This window comes from Gastrolobium bilobum, unplaced genomic scaffold (genome assembly GCF_033153095.1).
Source record: "Gastrolobium bilobum isolate Gb01-03AN ecotype WA unplaced genomic scaffold, APGP_CSIRO_Gbil_v1 utg4848, whole genome shotgun sequence".
Lineage (NCBI taxonomy): Eukaryota > Viridiplantae > Streptophyta > Magnoliopsida > Fabales > Fabaceae > Gastrolobium > Gastrolobium bilobum.
This window is the reverse complement of record NW_026899359.1, coordinates 749834-773070: the sequence shown is the minus strand read 5'-3', so window position 1 is coordinate 773070 and position 23237 is coordinate 749834. Positions and strand designations below refer to the sequence as shown.

The 23237-nt window shown below is 35.7% G+C and overlaps 1 protein-coding gene across 3 annotated transcripts; it reads left to right on the top strand.

The window, feature by feature from the left end:
* Positions 1-245: 245 nt before the first annotated feature.
* Positions 246-19705, top strand: LOC133289877 (uncharacterized). Of its 3 annotated transcripts, none has more exons than XM_061487900.1 (5): positions 246-488; positions 615-746; positions 4469-4609; positions 18437-18524; positions 19544-19705. In XM_061487900.1, the coding sequence occupies exons 1-5, from the start codon at positions 444-446 to the stop codon at positions 19594-19596; spliced, it is 459 nt and encodes a 152-aa protein (XP_061343884.1). In that variant the 5' UTR covers positions 246-443; the 3' UTR covers positions 19597-19705. The 3 variants fall into 3 exon arrangements, with proteins under 3 accessions (XP_061343884.1, XP_061343885.1, XP_061343886.1); XM_061487901.1 differs by having other exon boundaries at positions 618-746; positions 19544-19684; XM_061487902.1 differs by lacking the exons at positions 18437-18524; positions 19544-19705 and adding an exon at positions 12674-12944.
* Positions 19706-23237: the final 3532 nt, after the last annotated feature.

Sequence of the window (23237 nt, the reverse complement as noted above, 5' to 3'; positions counted from 1 at the left end):
CCTTAATTCTTATAAACTTCACATTAGTTGCTCATACAACCAATGTGAAACTGTATATCTCACCACCCAAAAAATGGATGAGATCCATTAAATAAAACAAAATGAATCTCATCCACATTTTATCTGTAAACGTATTAAACAAACGAAATAGCTATTTTTAAATATTTACAGTCATTTAAAAGTGCATAAGATATCAACATAATTGTGTTTTATAGGAAAAACCATTTTGTTTCTCGGTCAAAAACGACAAAAACAGCTCGGAGTAATTTGAGACAATTGCCCCACTCCCACCATTAAAAAAAAAAAAAAATCTGGAAATTTTTCTGGCTTTGCGGTTGCCGTTTCGCCTGTGGAGAGAGAATTGTTCCTACCTTCGCAAACCAACTGATATCAGGAAACAAGTGATAATTGTGTAGAGAACACAGTAAAAAGGGAATTGGAGGATGGCAATGGCGTCGTGTAACATAGCCGTTGGTTCATACCAGAAGGTGTCATCTTCAACTGCTCTCTGGAGTTTTCCATTTTTTTTTTTTTTTTTTTTTTTTTGGTACATAGAGTTTTCCATTTGGTTATTGCCTTTAGTACTTGTTTTCACGCTCTTCCTTATATTTTAGCAGACGACGTCGTTTGAGGTTTTTTGCAGCAGGAAGAGAGACAGAGACAGAGAACGAGGTAGCATCCACCCATATAAAGTGGTTGAGATAACTCCTCCACCCAGGAATCTTGGCGTTCGTTGCTTTCCACCCGTGAGTGCCCAATTTACTGCCATTCATTTTGCGCTGTGTTTTTTTTTTTTTTTTTTTTTTAAATGAATCCGAAAGCTTCAATCTCAAGAATTTATTATTTAGAAATTAGAATTGGAATCCTTGGTTATGAATTGCTTTCATGGAGATGAGTCTGGAGTAGAAGGGAAGGCAGAGATTGACTTTGGAGAAGTCAAGATATATGATTCTCACTTGATCTATATCTAACTAAAGTGGGACTTCAACACTTGAATTTCCAGCAGTTTTATTGGCTTTGGAGAAGTCATGATATTAGAGCCTGAGGAGATACAAGACTATGCTTGATCTTTTGTATTAGTACCTTTATTCAGGATTAGGGGATTGTGGTGGATATATCTCATTTTCAAGTAAAGTTGTGACTAAACTGGAGAGTACTAATGATCCAGGCGGTAAAGAACTTTGGGATATACCATCCCAAAAGTTAGTTCAAAGGGTGGGAGTGCCTAAGGTCTTATAAATGCCACATTAGTTTCTCATACAACCAATGTGAGACTATATATCTCAACACACCCCCATTAGTTTCTCATACAATTAATGTGGGACTATATATCTCAACACACCCCCTCACGCAAGAGCCCTTTGTGCTAGAAGCATGGAATTGCACAGGCCCAATTATCTTTTTGTGCTTTTTATTTTTTATTCCACTTGAAAGTGGGGGGACGTGAGGATCGAACTCGTGAACTTATGGTCACTCAAGCTCTGATACCATGTAAAGAACCTTGAGATACACCACCCCAAAAGCTAGCTCAAAGGGTGGGAGTGCCCAAGGCCTTATAAAGGCCACATTAGTTTCTCATACAACCAATGTGCGACTATATATCTCAACACAGGCCCAAAGCTGATTTATTGGGGGTTTGTATTGGCTAACGGGGAAAAAAGTTGTTTTCAAATTTCTGCTGCTGAGAAAATTTGTGTGTTTGGGGCTGCTCAGGTTCAAGATTTCTAATAGTGTTCATGTCATAAAGAATCGTAGTAATGACCGTATTTTCAACATTCTCTTATATCTATAAATTAGAGTAACTAGAGTTTTATCTTTGGGGTTAGAAGGAAAAAGAGAAAAATAGAAATCATGAATAATATTAGATCCGACTATTTTAATCAAAAATATATATAAGATCATCATTATTTTTATTTATTTATTTCTCTCTTATCTATTCCCTCGATCTTTTTTTACTTTTTTATTTCTGTTTATTGACCGAATCCAATTAGTTTGGGGTAAAGGTGATGTTCATATCAATCTTAATTATATAATAGATGTGTTGCCAAACTTTTCTATTTCAACATGTTTTGTCCTCACTCACACATTTCTTGAGAAACTTCCCAGGAAGTCACTCATCCTAGAGTTGCTTCAAGTTAAGTACGCTTAACAATAGAATTCTTATGTTATGGGCTCTCGAAAAGTAGATGCATTTTGTTAATATAGGTAGTACCAATTAATTTTTTTAAACTATCATCAACTATACAGTCCATACCTGCACAGCCTCTGGATCCCTCTCGTTCGGGTGTTTGATTCGATTCATTCATGTATCCCTCTCACTGGAAGCCTACCGGGAGTTGCTCCTTATTTGTGCTTTTTCTATGCACCGGTGATCAGTGCCCGCCCTCGTCACCAACTGAAATGTTACAATTAAAATGCAATCAGTGGACAACCTTGATGGTCTATATAAAGGCTTACAAGTACCAACTTATTAACGAAATAAGATCAATGTTTTCCAGTGATGATGTAACCATGGCTTTCCTTATAAAGAATGCCTTTGCTTTAATGGATGGACTAACATAAAAGACTATTTGATGAACATCAGCGACCTTCAAGTTTGTATGTGTTGGGATAGATAGAGAGATTCGGGAAAGAGAATTAAGTAGGTTATTAAGACATTAGGAAGAAACTTGAATTATTTTCTTCTTCTTTTTATTATGTGCGCACTGAAAAGAAAATTCAAATTTGAAATAGAAACTAATAACACTCATAAGATAATGGCTAATAAGATTATTTAAACATTAAATATAAAAAAAAAAAAAAAAAAATCAAATAATAAGCAATTAGGATAAGGGAATCATGATGAGTCTTGATTGCTACATTATCTTTTGCACCAATGAAACTTTTTGGACCTTAAAACTTCATCAAAGTAAAGCCAGCAGTACAAAACTCTACGGTGCCATAGTAATCGCCAACAATTTTTGTCCATTTGATATGAAAAGCTTCGAGAATGAAATTGTCCAAGTGGAGTACATATTTTCTTATACATAATTCTTGATGTACTCAAAGTCTGATATACACTGTAGAATTAAGTTCTTAATGTGGATTTTTACATGCATAAGAGATTATGTGCACCCTTACAGAAGAGTAAGAAGGTATAACACACAGAAAATTTAAAAGTTCATGAGAACTCCTGGATGATAGTTACAAGACAAGAATGAATAAACATGCAACTATCTAACAGATTTGCATAATTTGGCGATCTCAACTATTTCTGAAAGCATGTTAACAGTTATATGTTATCATCAACTCATTATTGAAGTTTAACTAGGGAGATTCTTACATCAGTTACCCTGATTGTTGACTGGAATCACATCTAAGGATTCCCATTTTAGGTCATGAAAAGGTTGAGATTTAGACAAGTTGCTATTGGAAGCTTAACTGCGAGTTAGGTTCCCTTCCCTTATTGAAATAAGTTGAACTGAAGTAAACACTAATTTGTGAGATTGAAGAGGAAAAACTGTCGCTATATTTACTTCCTATGCTGAATCATTGGCCACCTTATTGTATGGGCATTTGCATCTGTCAATCTTAAAAAGGGATTATTTCTGCATTCATGGATACATCATACATGTCTCTGTCAAAGGCTAATTTAAAAGAAATATTGCATACTTTTGGCTTGCTATTCTAAAATAGAGAGCTTTAGTGCAAGTTTCCCTTCCTTTTCTGAAACAATTTTGCAGCCAAGTAAACATTAATGCGATGGAAACTATTCATTGAAGTGTAAAAGCCATGAATGTGTGTGGCTTCTATGGTCAGCCCTTGTCCTGCTTATTGGATCTGAATTTGCTTCTCTCTCGAAAAGGGGTCTGTTAGTGCTTTGGAGGATTATATGTCCCTATGAAAGGATGCTTTAAAAGGAACATTGCAAATTCTTGACATGCTTTCTTGAAATTAACCTTTGCAGATGGGAAGAATAAAGTCGAATATTATATAGGTCTAGCATATCTTATTCTATATGAGAACATGTGGATGGGGGAAGCAATCATTTCTAAGAGGCAGACAGGCATATAATTGAAGACAATGCACATGTTAGAGCTCAAAACCCCAAAAAAAATAAAATAAAAAATAAAAAAATAAATAAAAGGATGATGAAATTTTAGTATATTAATTGTGGTTGCTTCTTTTGGATCTATTATTTCTCATTTTTTTAATGGAAACACATTATATGGGATGGCAGATGGGTCCATATGAGATGAGGAATTGAAACAAGCTCTTTGGTTAAGAAGCTGTGATAGATTCTTCAGTTGAACTTTACATGTCCTGTTTAATAAACCATCATTGTCATGTTGTCAATTTTTGAAAAATTATGCATACTGGTGATCCAACATTACTTTTTTCTTTTGGTGATATGATCCAACATAACATTGTGAGAATGGAAACAGAAACATGCGACATTTACAAATTTTTTTTTTTTTTTTCTAAGCAGAACTTGCAATGTGGGGAAAGTGTAACGATAGAAGGACAAGCTTATACTATTTCAGCTGTAACACATCGCTATCAGCTTCGGAAGGGAAAATATGAACCAAGCGAGAAGAGACTAGATGTTTTGTCCACAGGAAGATACTTGGTAAATTTATATTTGGAAAATTTATTAGACCAATCTTGATGAGTACATCTAGTCAGGTTATATATATATATTGATTTCATGATGTAATTCCTTGATTACGTGTTTCTTCTTTAATTTCTTTGATGACCATTGGCAAATTAAAAAAGCTTAATCTGTTTTTCTAAAAGAAAGTGAAAAATGGCTATTCCAACACGTCAGTAAAATCAGATTCCTCAAGTGCTAAAAACCTTGGATATGATTCCAATATTTGACCTGTCTAAATTGTAGTTGAATTGGTTTAGTCAGATTTGTCGGGACTTTCGAAATCGGTTGGTATTTAAAATAATAATAATAATAATAATTAAAACATGTTCATGACACTGAAGAGTCGTCTTCTTCTTCTTTCCCAATCCAAGTCTCGGAATACAAATTTTGCGATACAAATGACTGTTAAAAAGAATTAAAAGTTTCAGAAGTTTTTCTTTTTTCATTTTAAATACAACTAGAAACTTAATTAACTGGCTTTTTCTTATAATTCTTTTTGTAACCAATGATATTCCTTCCTTTAATATAACAAAATACAATCTACAACTTTCTGCTATACTTGTTGGCTTTAGAGATGAAAAATAGAATTGAGAAATGAAGTACTAATATTATTGATGCATGACAATACATCTTATATAGCAAAATAATAAAAAGAAACTGCTCACAACTACATAACTTCCCATCAAAGTAGAAAAAGAAAATTGCTCACTACATAACTACTCATTAAAGCAGAAAAGCAAACTGCCCACTACATAATAACTCATTAAAACAGAAATGAAAATTGACTCCTAAATAATTAAAAATATCAAATTGCAGTTTCTAAAGCATGATCTCTAACACGCCTCCTTGCTTTTGGAGCTGCAAACACCAATCTTCTCCCTTAGATTTTCAAATTTTCTTGTAGGTAATGGCTTTGTGAATATATCTGCCCATTGGTCTTCTGACTTGCAGTAGACAAATACAATTTCACCTTCTTTCTGAACTTCCCTTAAGAAGAAAAACTTGATCTTAGAATGTTTGGTCTTCCCATGAAAAACTGGATTGTTAGAATTGGCAATTGCTGCTTGGTTATCAATATGAACTTCAGTATTGTTTCATTGCTTCAGGTTTAAATCACATAAAAATTTTCTTAACCAAATTGCTTGATTAGTTGTTGCCATAGCAGCTATGAATTTCGCTTCTGCTGTGGACTATGCTACAACATCTTGCTTTTCAGAGCACCATGAGAAAATTCCTGAGTCAAGACTGAAACAATAACCAGAGGTACTTTTCATATCATCCACAGAACCTCCTCAATCACTGTCAGAAAATTCCAATAGCTTAAAGTCTTGACTTTTCTTAAATTTCACACCAAAATCAATCGTTCCTTTGATGTATCTCACTACTCTTTTTGCTGCTCTTAAATGCATCTCAGTAGCACAATGCATAAAACAAGATAAAAGACTTACAGAAAATAAAATGCCTGGTCTTGATACTGTGAGGTACATTAGACAACCAATCAGACTTCGAAAACAGCCTTCTTCAACTCTGTTAGCTCCATCATCTTTGCTTAAGCTCTCCTTTTGATTCATTGGAGTGGTCATTGCCTTGCAATCCTCCAAATGAAATTTCTTGAGAATTTTCGTGGCATACTTCTTTTGACATATGAAAACTTCATCTTCTGACTGCTTAATCTCCATTCCCAAAAAGTATGTCATGAGTCCAAGGTCTGTCATTTCAAAAATTTGCATCATTTCTCTTTTGAACTTTTCAACAAGCTTGTCATTGCCACCTGTGATTAAGAGATCATCAACATAAAGAGAGACTATAAACAGATCATCATCTTCGTGCTTTATATACAGAGTAGCTTCTGAAGTGCTTTTCTTGAATCCTAAGCTTGATAGATGCTCATCTATCTTGCTATACCATGCTCTAGGTGCTTGTTTCAAGCCATATAGAGCTTTCTTGAGCAGGTAAACCTTCTCGTCCTCACCTTCTTTCACAAATCCTTCGGGTTGTTCAACATAGATCTCCTCTTGCAAAATACCATTCAAGAATGCAGATTTTACATCTAGTTGAAACACTTTCTAGCCTTTTTGAGCAGCAACAGCTAGCAAGAGTCGAATAGTGTCTATTCTAGTCACAGGTGCAAAAGTTTCAGAATAATCAACACCAAAAATTTGTGCATGTCCTTTGACTACAAGTCTAGCCTTGTACTTGTTGATGGAGCCATCTGCATTTAACTTGGTTATAAACACCCACTTTACTCCAATAACTGCTCTATCCTTCGGTTTGTCAACAAGCTCCCAAGTTTTATTCTTTTTTATCATTAACAACTCTTCTTCCAATTCTAGTCTTGAACAACTTTTTTATATCCTGCAGGCTCACAAATGGCTACATTGCATCTTTGAAAAATATTGGACAGCAACCTTGTTCCATGAATTGGTGGGTCATCTTCTAACTCTTCTTGCCACTGTTCCACTCCTTTCTCTTTGCTTATTTGGATGAGAGGACTTGATTTCTGCTTACTCATGGATGCCTCTTATACTTGTGTCTAGTTCCACTTCTCATTTTCATGAAAATAAACATCCTTACTGACAAGTATCTTTCCAGTTTGAGGTTGATACACTTTGTAGGCTTTGGAGGAAGAGCTATAGCCAACAAAGATTCCTGGTTCTGACTTTTGGTCAAGCTTATCACGCTTTACCTGTGGAATATGAGAGAAACACACACAACCGAACACTCTAAGGAAATTGAGTGAAGGTTTATAGCCATACCATGCCTCAAATGGAGTTTTGTCCTCCAATGCCTTTGTAGACAGTCTGTTTTGCAAGAAGACAGCAGTGCTTGCTGCCTCAGCCCATAAATTCTTTGGCAACTCTTTTTCGTGAAGCATACATCGAGTCATTTCCATTATGTACCTGCTTCTTCGCTCACTTACTCCATTTTGTTGCGGAGTGTATGGAGCAGTGAGTTGGTGTTCAATGTCAGATTCTTCACAAAAAATATTAAATTGATCTGAAGTATACTCCTTTCCATTGTCAGTCCTAATGCATTGAATGCTACAACCACTCTGGTTCTCCACCGTTTTCTTGAACTTCCAAAATAGGCTAGCCACTTCTGATTTATGCTTCATGAAAAAAAAATCCAACACATTCTGCTAAAATCATCTATGAAAATAACATAGTAACGACTACCTGCAAGTGATTGAGTTCTTTGAGGACCAGCAACATCTGAGTGGATCAACTGCAGCTTATTGGAGGCTCTCCAACTTGACTTAGGAAATGGATTTCTTTTTTGTTTGCCAAATTGACAGGCATTACAATTTGGTAAATGATCTGCAAAGGTTGGTAAATCATTTGACAGCTCCTTCTTCTTCATCAACAAATATTTGAGAGGTGACAATGGCCTAGTCTCTTGTGCCAAGTCTCAGTCACATTCTCCTCTGTGAAAATAGCAACTTGCTCCTCCTTGACTGGTTCAAATAAGAAACTCTTGCCTCTCATTTTTGCTTTGATGATTTCCTTTCCATTTGCATCTTGAATGAGACAAACTCTATCTACGAAAAGCACTTTGAGTCCTTTTTCAATGAGTTGTCCAACACTTAACAGATTTTGATCAATATCAGGTACAAAAAGAACATCTGAGATTGACTTTGTACCTGAATTTGTTAGGATAGAAACAGTTCCTATTCCCTTTACCAAAATGTGGTCACCATTACTGATTCTGACTTTTGTGATTGGTGTGGATTTTAACTCCTTAAAAAGACTTCGATCATGAGTCATGTGGTTTGTACACCCACTGTCAATCAGCCAGCTCTCACTAGATTCATTGCTGGAGAAGCAAGTGGCTACGAACAGTTGATCCTCCTCTTCTTCATCAACAACTTGAGCATCTACCTCCTGCATTTGATTCTTATTTCTGCATACCACTGCCTCATGCCCAAATTGACCGCATTTGGAGCATTTTGCATCTGGCCTCCTCCAACATTTGAAAGGAGGGTGACCTTTCTTCCCACAATGATGACAAGGAGGATATTTCCCCTTGGAATTTCCATTCCTGCTACTTGAAGAAAAAGAACCAGAATTACCTTCTTGCACTTTCTTATTTTTATCAGCTTCATGATATTTTGCAGGTAGAGCTCCTTCAATGACACCTTGCCTCATGGATCTTCTTTGCTCTTGTGCTTGCAAAGAATTCAACAATTCAGCAAGAGTGATACTTGACATATCCTTAGTATTCTCTAAGGCTGTAATTGTTGCCTCAAATTTTTCAGGAACAGTTACAAGGATCTTTTCAACAATTCTTAACTCTAGAAAAGAATAGCCCAGCAATCTGATCCGGCTTGCTATACTAAGAAGCCTCTCAGAATACTCCTTAATAGATTCATCATTCTTCATCTTTTGCATCTCGAAGTCACGAACTAGATTCAGCACCTGCATTCCTCGAATGCGTTCATCTCCCTTGTATTCAGCCTTGAGATAATCCCATATCTCCTTTGTTGACTTCAAAGTCATGATACGAGTGAAAATAGTGGGTGAAACTGCAGCGAACAAACAGGCTTTTGCTTTTGACTTCCTCATTTTCTTCTCCTTCTGCACTTTGATTTGTGTCATGGTGGGATTAGCTGGAAGAGGCAGAATTTCATAGTCCTTTTCCACTGCTTCCCAAAGATCCAATGCCTCCAAGTATGCCTCCCAAATTGGGTAGTTTTCCCCCTCAAACACTGGCGGAGCAATTGACGCAAGATTCGCTTCAGTTTCCATGGCGCCTCAAATTAACACACAGATCCGTTAGGAAGATAGCTCTGATACCAGTTGTTGGTTTTAGAGATGAAAAATAGAATTGAGAAATGAAGTACTAATATTATTGATGCATGACAATACATCTTATAAAGCAAAATAATAAAAACAAACTGCTCACAACTACATAACTTCCCATCAAAGTAGAAAAGAAAACTGCTCACTACATAACAACTCATTAAAACAGAAATGAAAACTGACTCCTAAATAATTAAAAATATCAAATTGCAGTTTCTAAAGCATGATCTCTAACAATACTACCTGCATGTCTTGCAGTTGCAGCAAGATTATATTTTTGGACCCAATATTAGATTACTTGTTTTCCGACCATTTTGTCCTTGCGTTTCGTAGGAAAATGTGAAAAATAAATAGAAAAGAATAAAAGCTAGAGTGAAATAAAAATATTTTGATTTTCACTTAGTGTTGTGATAAAGAGCGAAAAATAGCTTTAACCTCATTTTTATATGGGAAATAAGGGAAAAGTATTTGTCCTCTTTTAAATGACACAATTTATGTTATTTCACTCTCACAAAGAGGTGGGACCCACACCTTTATATTTTTTTATCCACTCTCTCTTCTCCTTTTTCTATCTATTTCTCTCATTTAAAATGACACAACTTTACATCCTTTAAAATGATACACACTTTTTTCGGAAAATAATTATTTCATGCAACAGAGATAAGAGAGTGGGGTCCACGATCTTTTTTTTTTAAGTAGTTGACCCCACTATCTTGTCTATGTTGCATGGGATAATTATCTCATGTAACATGAGATATATAGATCCTCTTTTTATATTGTAGGAGTGGTAAAAAATTATAATGGAAAAAATATGTATGAATTGTATTTTAGTGAGTGTTTGGATTGGTTTATGTAGTGGCCATAAAAGTTTTTTTTAAGAGTAAATACTTTTTTTGGTCCCTAACAAAAAATTCGATCTCCACTTTAGTTCCTTACAAAAAAAAATTAGTCGTCTGGTCTCTATAAAATTCAAAGTGGACCCATTTTAGTCATTTTGAGGGACTAATATGGGTCTTTTTGAATTTGTGAAGGACCATGATTTCAACTAAATGGGTCCACTTTGAATTTCTTAGGGATTTCGAGACTAATTTTTTTTTTAAGGGACGGAATCGTGTTTTTTGTTAGGGACTTAAAATAGTATTTACTTTTTTTTTAACAACTTTACGAGAGAGCTTTGTAAAAAAATAATAATAATATTGTCTTGTAATAGAACGGCAAACCAAACATGTGCTTTCTTTCACTTGGAAATCAATTTTGACTTTTTTATAAATATTTTCCATATCCTAAATTGTTACTTATATCATTTGATTCAATCAACCTTACATGTTAAATAGATTATTATGCTTGTCATCAGTGCATCCTTCCCAATCTATTTTGATCCCAGCCATTATTTTGTAAGTAAAATAACAATTTCTATTACCGCTCAGTAGTTTCCACCAAATAGCTAACAGAATTAAAAAATAAAATGTATGATGTTGTCCAATAAGTGTGAAAATTGAATGAAAGTTGGACTATCTATAGTATTATAACAATACCCTCCCTTGAGATGACCTTTGTCCTCAAGGGTTAAAATCTAGAAACTCGATGCTGACAATACTAGAAGCTAACTTGTGAATAGTTTCGCGGGAAAGAAAGGTTTATTTGTATGGTTGTAGCTTGATCAGATCGAGCAAATCTCTCACAACAAAAACTCTCGCACTTCATCTTTTATTTGCCAACCGAGCCATTCTGTTTTGAGGCCTTGGAAGATGAAATTTAAGCAACTGAATCATCTTTTTCGTCTTCTATAAACTCTTGTCCACAAGCAGATTTCCCTAGCAAAACATAAATATGGATAGATGGTGACTTACCATAAAGGATCATATACAGAGTAGCATGAATGGCAGTAGACTTGTTAATGGCTATGCCATGTGTTATGGATCCAACTTATGGTTCCATACTCTTAAGAGCTCAGTAAGGATCCATAACTAGAGTGAAATAAGAAAAGAATCTCGAGAAAATATGAATCTCATCATGTCCTCATAAAATCAAGTATTGGGGCCTCAACATTCGTAAGAGATCTAGAATTCCACTACTACCAAGTAAACTCTCTATAAATAAGAGGTTAAGCCTACACGTGTGCATTTTTTAACCCACTCTCTTAGTTGTCACTGTACACACACTTTGGCTATGTTGTTTTTCATAGTGTACAATGATTTGTTACCCTCTAAGATACATCCCCCATAGATATTAGAGAGACCATTCTGATCCTACAGAAACATATATCAATCTCTGATTGGACATCTCGATCCACATGATCGAACATTGGCGTTGTTTGTAGAAAGGTAAACTTCTAACCTCACTCCACAATTGTGAGCATAAGAAACACCACCAACAGCCACCAACAGTTGTCACTGCCCCACCGCCCCACAAACATGAAGAATTCAATATAAGCATACTTGAAACTGGATCTTGATTTAAATTGGTAAAAGATTGGGTAGTACATCTAAAAGGAAAACCTATCCTACATATATAGCTTCGGCCAGTTTAGTTTAAATTCTTTGGGTGTCTATTTTAAATATTGATCTTGATACATTTGGATTATTTATTATCTCGGGAGACTAGAGAAATTTGCTTGACTTAATTTGGGGTTGAATTGATTGAGTTACATAGAAAAGTTCATCAAGTGCCATTGGTAAAAACAACATAACCTAGTTGAATCTAATTAAGACCTTGGCAAAGGAGTTGTGGACTATTGGACTTAGAAAACTTTCATAAATTTATCACTTAAGTCTCTAATAGATTAGAGGACCTAATCTTGACTAAAAACCAACTTAGGACAAACTTTCTTGGACAAAAATAACACTATACTCGAAAACACATTAATTTGAATTCTACAATTTTTGTGTGTTGATACTTTGATTTATTGTACAAGCAATTGTGACATTTTGATATCTTGTGTAAATTAGTCTTTGTGTCAACTTTGAAAAAAATTGTGAGATTGTAATATTGACATAACTAAACCATATATTGACCTAGAATTAGTTGTGTGTTGCATTGGAATCCTAGTTTGATCATCAATTTAACTAATGCATAACCAAGTGTAAATTTTCTACTTGAACCTAATTGAAGCAACCTTTATCATGTGGTATAGGTATTGTTTTTCCTTTGTAACCTTGATATAAAAATTATTCTAAGTTTCTTATACCATTAGAATTTAAAGTTTAGAGTATTCTTGCCATACGTTTGATGTTTGTTTAAGTTTTGTGTAAGAATTCGTAAGCTAGAGCAAGAAGGGACCATTACATCATCTTCAAACCTTTGAGAAGCAGTTGGAGACATCAAGAACATCTTAGTGCAGCAAGCATAACAAACGAAAAGCAAAATGAAAATGAAGCAAATCAAGAAGATTGTTGAAGACAAGTTCTTGATTCCATTTTCGTGTATTAATTTTGGTTTTGTAATCATTTTAAGTAGTTGTAGGCAATTCGATTGAGTTGTAAAAGGCATTTATGTTATTCTTTTATTAGTAGTTGTGGTTTCTACTTGTATGGTTGTTTCATTGATTGCTTATTGCTTAGGATTTTGCATGATCTAGGATTCATTGTGAAAAAATTGATAATTCTATTCATCCCCCCATTAGAGTTATTTGTCCAACATCTTATTCATCAATTTTCACATGGAAATCAAGATGTTTGTAATATGTCTTCCTCCATTTTGGAACTAATTTGATATATAGTGAAATATGGAAGTTAAATCCATAAGGAGGTAGTGTTGATTAAATATAGGTGAGATGAATTAAGTATGCATTATGCGTATAAGGAAGAAGTTGAGAGAATCGCCATGGATGGCATAAGATAAATGTACAATGAAGGCACTATTGTAGTTAATGGATGTCGATTCAAATTGACAGACTTGTCAGTGATAAATGGATAGGATTGTTGAATTGTATAATCATATGTAAAATAGTCATGAGAATGACGTAAGAAATTAGGATCTAGTGGTGGGTATTTATAGTACTAAAAGTAGTGTGCTTGAGAAATAAGTTGATAACTGATATGGAAGTAGGAGGAAATAATAAGATGTGGTATAGTATTTGTACAAATAGATAGGGCCTCCGGGTAGTGGGGATGGGACTTTCCCAGTAGCAATGCACTGTGTGGATTGTCAAGTAGTGTGGACCAAAGAGTAGAATTATAGTTAAAGGATACCCTTGGAAGTACCCATTAAATCTATGTCTAGAAACATATTTGGCCTACGGGCCGTTAAATAGGCTTATGTGCCACTAGGTAAACTTAAATGACAAAGGATATTCGTAAAGGATAGGTGGGTTATGCTTAATGGACTGATTGTCAGTCTACGTCTTGGAAGGGTAAATGGACACTGGTCCTGTGATGGCGTAAGCGCCAGTATATATATGTATATACCTCGAGTGAACTTGAGTGCCGGTACACAGATGTTGTGACCGTGAAATTGTTCTGGGCTTCCCTTTGGGGATTGAATCCTAAGAGGTATAACTCTTGGAAGTCCCAGGAGGACATTGTTGGAAGTGGAACCTACTGGATGGCCTCTGTGGGCGAATTGCGTGAACCAGTAAATGATGGTATTCCTCGTAACGTATTAAAGAATCGATAAATGGAGTGACGGTGTTGAAACGTGATGGATATTCTACAACCGCCAAGGGGAGTAACGAGCAAGAAATAATGGACAATGGATTTGAACTGTAACATGATAGAAGGAACTATTAAGAGTTAGGAAATATGTACAAAATTATGAGGAGAATATGAATTCTTGTAATAGTGACGATGTTATAAAACAGGTCTGAGGGTTAACCAAAATGAAAGTAAACTATCGATGGGGAGAATTAAACTAGGAAGTTATAATGAATTTACCTATATGTAATATGTTTATATTATACTACTAATACTATTATTATTATTATTGGGGGTAGCCCCATGTGAATATACCAAACACATTTTGCCGTTATATATGGATATGATACAGACACCAAATGGACTGGGTCCATGTGTGATCTGGAGTGTACTGGGTACATGTTGTGCCGTTATATACGGATATGTTACAAATATGAATTCTCTTGTGTACTGGGTGCACATTATATGACTTGATATTACTATCTTTGTGCGGCTTATGTGCCCGGAGTGTATGGCTATCTCCGTGCGGATTATGTTCCCAGAGACTTTTTTTTATCTCTGTATGGATTATGTTCCCGGAGAATTTTGTTATCTCTGTGCGGATTATGTTCCCAGAGACTATTATTATGTTATATGAGGAATATGATACAAGGGAGTATCCTGCGTCGATGTGACTGCTAGTACAGGTGAGATGCCTTATGTAAAAGCGCAACAGGGATTGTGTCGTGTAAAAAACGCAAAATATGATATCAGGTAATTTTAAGTTAACAGTAATATATCAAATGAGATATAATATGTGAGGCGTCACGAGAAGGTATTTTGAGGTATGATTTCTGAGCACTTGGGGATGTGGGAGTGTGTGTATGTACCAAGTGTAGTGACATGGATTTTGGATTTCACGGAAATTGTGAAGTTGATTGGGGATTCTACCCTATGAGAAAGGATAGTGATTTGTTAATACTGATGAATTGAGTGAATGTTATGTTAGAAGGGACTAATGAGGAAGAAATGTGCAATTAAGATGGTGGCCTGATGGCCTTTCGTAAGAAGTTAGTTGTGATGAAACTAGGTAAAAATGTCTAATAAGGATCAGTAACTTAAATTGTGGTGATTGAAGAAAGGTTGATAACTCGATGGAGTGACTTGGAGCACGGTATGTGACACATGCTAGGTGAGAGAGATATATCCTTTGGAGATACACAGTATTCATAAAATTTTAGAAAATTGTTAAGGATGAAAGTAGTTCCAGGTGATAAAACGATTACGTTTGGGAATTACCAATGCGAGGAGAATTATATGTGAGGATTACGATATAGTAGTTGAGATGGACATCCATGAGAAAAATGTCGATGATGAGGAAATTGAGGTATAAATGAATGAAATATATGTAGAATCTACAATATTGGTACAAAATGATGAGAAAAAAATGGTTAGTTGGTGAAAAGCTTAGGCATAAGACCTTTGATGTGGAAGTCATTGATAGATTTTGTGGTTAGACTTGGAGATGGCTAATTCGATAGATAGACGAACAATAGGTTAAAATTATTGAAATGACGTTGTAGGTGGAAAATTTCATGAATGGGTTTGTGGTTGAAGGCCTTAAATGGCTAATTGGAGTTATAAACTATTATGAAGGTTGTTAGTTTCGTATCATAAAGAGAAAAATATAGTTGTGATTATCTAAGAAGAGGTGAAGACATGTGACAAAGTAAAGTAAAGTGTATAAATATAGAATTTAATGTGAGTTGAAATTATAGGGTACTGTAGAGTGTCATTGAAACTAGAAGGTATATGCTTGTGTGAAAGCTAAGGCAGCAACGAAATGGTAAGACTAGTAACATTAATGGAAAAGACGGGTATATTGGGGTATTGTTGAAATAGTAGTGGCAGCGAAAGGATTGAAGTACTAAAGAAAGTGTGAGTTAAAATATTCAAGAGATGACAGATAAATATAATTGGGGACCGTTTGATGTTGTTATACATGACCTTGGGTCAGAAAAATAGATAAAGATGAAAATGAAGTGAGGCTAGGCAGACAAAGTTTTAATATAGCCATATTATTACCTATACATTAGTGAAAGTACATTATCCATCATATTGTTACCAAGATGTATCAGGCCATGAAACCAAGTTTCTGGTGGTCTGGTAGGAAGAAAGATATTGCTCAGCTTATGAATAAGTGTTTGATATGTTGTATATGTGCATTCATTCACATTCATATAGATATTATATGATTTTTGATGTTATAATGATGCACTGATGATGTATGTTATGAGAATCCTTGCTAGTGACCTTGGTATGTAGACTGCCTATGGCTTGACCCTGAGAGTTATTTTCGTACTAAAGTTTGTGTTGACTGCCTATGGCTTTGACCCTGGGAGTTCTTTTCAAACTACAGTTTGTGTTGATTGCCTATGGCTTGATCTTGGGAGTCACACTAAGCATGTGAGACATGTCATTTAGCTATTCTTGGGGAAAGCCCTTGAATAGTTAACCAGAGTATTAGTTATGATGTTATGTCTTGCATTTGGTATGTATCAAGGAGATTCCTTGTGTAATTCATAGAGTGCAGTTTCTATGGCCAGTAGAATTTGTAAATTGTATTATCAGTGTAAGGACTGATGTACAATGAAATTGTAAATTGTATTATCAGTGGAAGGACTGATGTACAATGAAATTGTAAATTGTATTATCAGTGCAAGGACTGATGTACAATAAATTGTGAATTATATTATCAGTAGAAAGGCTGATACACTGATGTTTTAGTGGAATTATATTTTTAGTGAGAAGACTGATTCACAATTAGAAAGGAAAGGGTATTATCAGTAAGAAGATTGATGTAATAAGTATATGGAAGTCCACTATATGCTAAATAAGTCATGTTTAGACCAATAATGATTAAGTTTAAAAGTTTTACGATTTTGCGTGCAAACAGTGCACAGTTAGTAATTCACAGTGCATTTCGTTAAGAACGGTGCAGAAACTCAACTGTGAATTGTTAATACTGTTTCTCAGTAAATAAAAGTGAACTTAAATGAGCTTAAAGAAATAAAATGACGAATATAAGTTTGAGAATGAGAAGCCCTCTGATTACTGCAATCCTTGAATATTCCGGAATGGAAGTGGGTCAGTATTTCTATGGATTTTGTAGTAACATTGCCAAGAACTCAGGCTGGTTTTGATTTTATATGAGTTGTGGTAGAAAGATTGGTTAAGTCTGCACATTTCATTCTAGTCAAGATGAGTTTCTCTACTGAGAAGTTGGCTCGATTGTATGTAAAAGAGATGTGAAACTTCATGGAGTTCCAAAAAGCATCATTAATGATCGGGACCCTAAGTTCACTTCTCGATTTTGGGGAGCATTGCAGCAGGCGTTTGGTACGCAGCTGAGATTAAGTACAACTTATCATCCCCAGACTGATGGTCAGACAGAGAAGACCATTCAGACTCTAGAGGACATGTTGAGGGCTTGTGCCTTAGAGCAGGTGCAGAGCGCCTGCTTGTTGGTCAGAAATTGGTGAGGGACAGTTATTTGGGCCTGATATGGTCCAAGAGACTACTGATCATATTACTATAATTAAGGATCGATTAAAGAAAGCGCAGAGCCGCCAAAAGAGTTATTATGATGTGAAACATAAATCCCTTGAATTTTGTGAAGGCGATCATGTGTTTATTAGTTTGTCTCCGACTACAGGTTTGGGCGCGCTCTAGGTGTGAGGAAGTTGAGTCCTAGGTTCATAAGGCCCTACCAGATAATAAAGAGGGTCGGACTTGTGGCGTATCAGCTTGCTTTACCTCCACATTTGTCTAATTTGCATGATGTTTTTCGCATCAGTTAACTTTGTAGAGATGTATCTGATGTGTCCCACATTGTCCAGCAGGACGATAATGAGGTAAAGCAAGATTTGAAGTTTGTTGTGGGACCACTGAAAGTTCTGATTCGCGATGAGAAAGTATTTAGGAACATGGTTATTCTTATGGTTAAGATACAATGGGAAAGTTTGACTTCTAAGGACGCTACTTGAGAGCGAGAGAATGATATTCTCCAGCGTTATCTTGAGTTTGACGTCATGTATGTGTTATGTTATATCTGTGATTTTGGGGGCAAAATCCTTAAAAGGTGGGGTGAATATAATGACATTCACATTTAATTATGGATTTAATATGGAAGGGAAAATTAAATATATCGTATTTTTGAATAATGTCGTATACGTGAATAGTGAGAATAGTACTGTAGAGATGAACAATACCGTATGTATGAATAGTAAAGAAAAGATTTGATAAGTAAAAGATGAAATTAATAAATGGTGTGTCTGGTTAACTACTTGTCTTTGAAGCATTTTATTGATATTTGTTTGGATTCCCTATTCTAGGTGCGCCTAAGAGTCTTGTTGAGGATCCTACATCAGAGGAGGCTTGGTAACTCGGTTGTTGGGTATGCCATCTATACAGCTTTGAGAGGTAAGCTCTATGTTTATGGAGTTCGCTCCTACTTTGTGTTCCGTCATAGTGTACGGACTGTGGTCAAGTTGTATGATATGTATGAGATATATGATATAGATGCATTCATATAGAACTATATGATGATGTGATGTGATATGTTTTGATGTGTTTACTTTGATATGTTTTGTGTGATTTCTGTAATGATCTATGGCCATTGATTCTATATGCACTGATATCTGCTGGGGGTCCTCCCTTGGGACTGACTGTGTATATATATGTTATATGTTGAGTTCCGCTTGGGATCCTCCCATAGGAACATGTGCACTGATTTCCGCTTGGGATCCTCCCTTGGGATTGACTGTGTACACCTATGTTATGTGATGATCTCAGGCCATTGATCCTATGTGCACTGATGTCTGCTTGGGGTCATCCCTCGGGACTGATGGTGTACACCTCTGATATGTTCTGGTTCCGCTTGGGGTCCTCTCTTGGGAACACGTACGTTGATTTTCGCTTGGGGTCATCCCTTGGGAATGACTGCGTACGTCTCTGATAAGATATGTTTTGTTCTGATGTGATGATTTTGTATATGATATTTGTTACATACGTTGATTCCCGCTTGGGGTCATCCCTTAGGAATGACTGCGTACGTCTCTGATAAGATATGTTTTGTTCTCATGTGATTATTGTGTTGATTTTCGTAAATGAATTTATGTGCGTTGATTTATGCTTGGGGTCCTCCCTTTCAAATACTACTTGCATCTCTGATAAGATATGTATATATGCTCAGTTTAGTTGTGATATTTGTTACGTGCGTTGATTTTCTCTTGGGATTCTCCCATGGGAAATACTGCGTGCATCTTTGATAAGATATGCGTATATGCTTGTTCAACTATGATATTTGCTTATATGATGTTTTGTATATTATGTATCTGACTGCCATGCAGGAAGTGAGCCCAGGGTATGGAGAGAGTTTTCCATAAACCTGGAGCTTACTAGAGATTCGTCTCTAACCCCATTTGGGGATATGATTTCAGGAACACAGTTAATTGAAGAGCCCTCATGGGACAAGGACACTACCCGTGGCTAGAGGTATATGGAGTTCTGGGTGGTCGGACGCTACTATTTATTATAGATGTTATTTTTGGAGAATATGTACTGTTGTATAGTGTTCTATTCATTTTGGGATCATGATGTTTGATCCATTATACAATATATGGTCCGTATATGTTCTGTATATGTGTTCATATTTGATGCATGTACATTTGTGTATTCAGATATGTGCATGTGCTGAAATATGTATGTAGTTAGACATAGTGGCACAGAGCCAGTTATGCATGCATCCATGGATGAGTATATAATCCTATATAGATATCTGGTATTTCTGAAATCATATATGGTATAAACTGTTTATCAGGAACCTTTGAGAGTGGGATTGGCAAATCTCCAGTTGTCCAATTTACAAAGGTTACTTCGCCCGATTTTTGTCTTCGACAAATACGAATTAAATTAGGAGAAGTATGCAATGTGAGATATCATGTGAAACGAAATGAAGAATAAGGGAAAAAGTTAGCTTGTAATTTAGTAAGCTAATGCAAGATATTAAGTTAAGTCTTCCGCTGATGCATGTTTTAGTATCATATGTATGTTAATTGAACCGGCTCGAGACGGGGATGTTACATTATGCATGACCTTGGGTCAGAAAAATAGATAAAGATGAAAATGAAGTGAGGCTAGGCAGACAAAGTTTTAATATAGCCATATTATTACCTATACATTAGTGAAAGTGCAATCGTGGCCCATGGAAAAATTTAAAATATTGTGAATTAGAAAGTCATATCACCGGAATAGACAATTATTTGTGAAGGATTAGGGAACGATGGATACCACAGAAACGAGGTTATACCTGTGAAAAAAGTAAAATGGTAAAGATGCACACCTGAGGAGGCTAGTTGAGAGTAGAAGGACGAGATTCTCTGGCTATATCCCGAGTCAGTGGACCGGTGCGATGTTAATTTTGCGGACAAAATTCTAAAAGAAAGGGTGATTATAACACCTCGCATTCTAAATTATATATATATATATATATGGGATAGGTTATTCTACCTACTCACATCTTGCCTACCTTTTGCCTACCTCTTTCATTACCGTTGGATTACAATCTAATCCAACGGTTCATATTTACGCAATAAAATAATTTTTTTTCCCTTTCTTTCTCCTCACTTTCTCCCACATCCTTTCTCTCTCCTCCCCCTTTCTCTCTTCCTCTACCCTATACCTAATTTTTTTCCCTTTATCTCTGATCTCTGCCGAGGTGAACGCACGCGGAAGCATTATGCGAAGCAGTTATGGATTTACAGGGAGAAAAAAGATTGAATCAAGTTAAGTGGATGCTACAAGGTTTGCCTTAATATAGAATGCGATTATTGTTACTTTCAGGGAGGAAGATATCATCAGTGATAGAGAACATGAACTCTGCCGCCAAATTGCTGGAATATTAGGGTTATTCGATGGCCATGTTCCCTTCTCTGCAATGAGCTACAAATTGTTGCAAACCTGATATATTATTCGATGAATCGCATAATGCTTAAATTAAAATATTGTGGTCGATGAATCGCATAATGTTGTGGTGCTGTGGTTCAATGCAATTAAAATAAAAAGAAGTTCCAATAAAAATAAACCTGATAGAAAGGGGGAGGAGATAAAGGGAAAAAATTAGGTATAGAGTAGAGAGGAAGAGAAAAAGGGGGAGGAGAGAGAAAGGGTGTGGGAGGAAGTGAGAAGAAAGAATGAGAAAAAAAGGGTTATTTTATTGCGTAAATATGAACCGTTGGATTAGATTGTAATCCAACAGTAATGATGAGGTAGGCAAAAAGTAGGCAAGATAGGAGTAGGTAGAATAACCTATCCCTATATATATATATATATATAATTTATATATATATATATTAAACATGGATTAAAGGGAAGATTAGTGAAAATCCTGGAAATTAGGTCAAAATACAAAGGAAAAATAAAATGGTAATTAGCCAACACACAACCCTAGGAAGGTAAAAATTGAGTAGAAGGTCTCAAATGATGAAAATAACCCTGGAAATGGATTCAGAACGAAAAATTGAGTGGTTATGCAAGTTTCAAAAAATTCAATGAATAGTGTTTTTATCGGGTAAAAGTATCGCGGTACAGTTGCATCGTAAAGCGTGTCGATTGAGTTTTGAGCTCTAGATTTGAATACAAGTTATAAATGGTATAGAGGACTAGGAAATATAATTTCTAATGAAAATTGATGAAAATAAGTAAGTTTGGGGAAGCGTGCCTACGACGCGCGTAACAGCTTAAAATAGCTTTTTCTCCAAACGACCGGAAAACTCCGGATTCATCTGATCAAGGGTAACTAAAGGACAATGGTTAATGTTAAAAATTAGAGTTTCTAAATAGGTTATGAATTTACGGACGTTTAGTGGAATCTGAGGGAAATTCAAACTAATTTGAAATCGCGTGAGGTGGCGGTGGGACCTACCCCACTTAAACCACTTAAGCCACATGGGCAATCACTATTCATGATCATCTTTCCCTCCCTTTCTCTCTCTCAAAACCGAGCTCCCACCCTCCATGGCCAAAAAAATTGCTTGAAACTTCAATCTCTCCTAACTTCATCAAATCTTAACTGAATCGAGTGATTTTTGTCTTGAAATTTGATGCAAACCACCACCCGAACCCATTCCACCGATTAGTTTCCCTTGAAACCCTCTCAATTGTAAGAAAAGAGACAAAGACAGCCACGAATTTGGGGAGAAATTGGGGTTTTGTTGTTGTTGCTCAAGCTTTGCTTAGGGATCAATTGGAGGAGCCTTTGTGACTTATTTGTGGATAAGTTTCAACACTTTTAATGGTTAGATTGAATGATTTATTTTCATGAATCCTAAAGGGGCTTTTGATGATTTGTGTTATTAGAGAGCTCAAATAAAAAATGTGTATTATATGATTATGTCTTAGAATGAGGTGTTTGAGCTATAAATGCAATAAAATTTATTGGTGAAAATGTGTTCATAACTTAGGACATTTGGATGATGCCATGACTTTGTTTTTGAGATTGTTGTTAGGATTATGTAATTGGATTGGTGTATGATTGTATGAGTTAATAATAGGATTGTATGAGGTGTGGAGTAATTGAATTGGATTGAAAAACCCTTGATGTGTGACAATGGGCATTTCGGCCAAGAGAAGGAAAATTGGGAAATTGAGCTTGTGAAATTGTTGGTTGATGTGTTGTGTGATTAAATAGTAATTAGAAGGGTTGTGTGATGTTTGGATGTGTTGAAAATCAATGGAAAAAATGGTTAGACTATGTAGAAATGGAAATTGTGCCTCGAGCAAATTAATTGGCAAAATGACGTTTGGATGATGTAGGATGCGAATTGACACCTAAAATGACATTGGGGGTAACCTTGGGATGCTTAAGAAAAATTAAAATAAATCTTTGGAAAATATTTTGCAAAAATGGCCTTGTTTGGCTGAACCTACATAGTGGGAGGTAGGAGATTTTGATGTTTTGTACTTTGGTGGGTTTGACGTGTTCTAATGGTCTGTATATGATCAATGTAGGTTGCCTCCCGCGGATTTGAACCCCGAACCGTGAGCTCGGTGGGTTGCCCTTGGTCCTGGACCAAGTGTGATTGTGGTGAGTATTTGAAATCAAGCTTGAAGAGTTGATAACTTGCATGTGTTTGT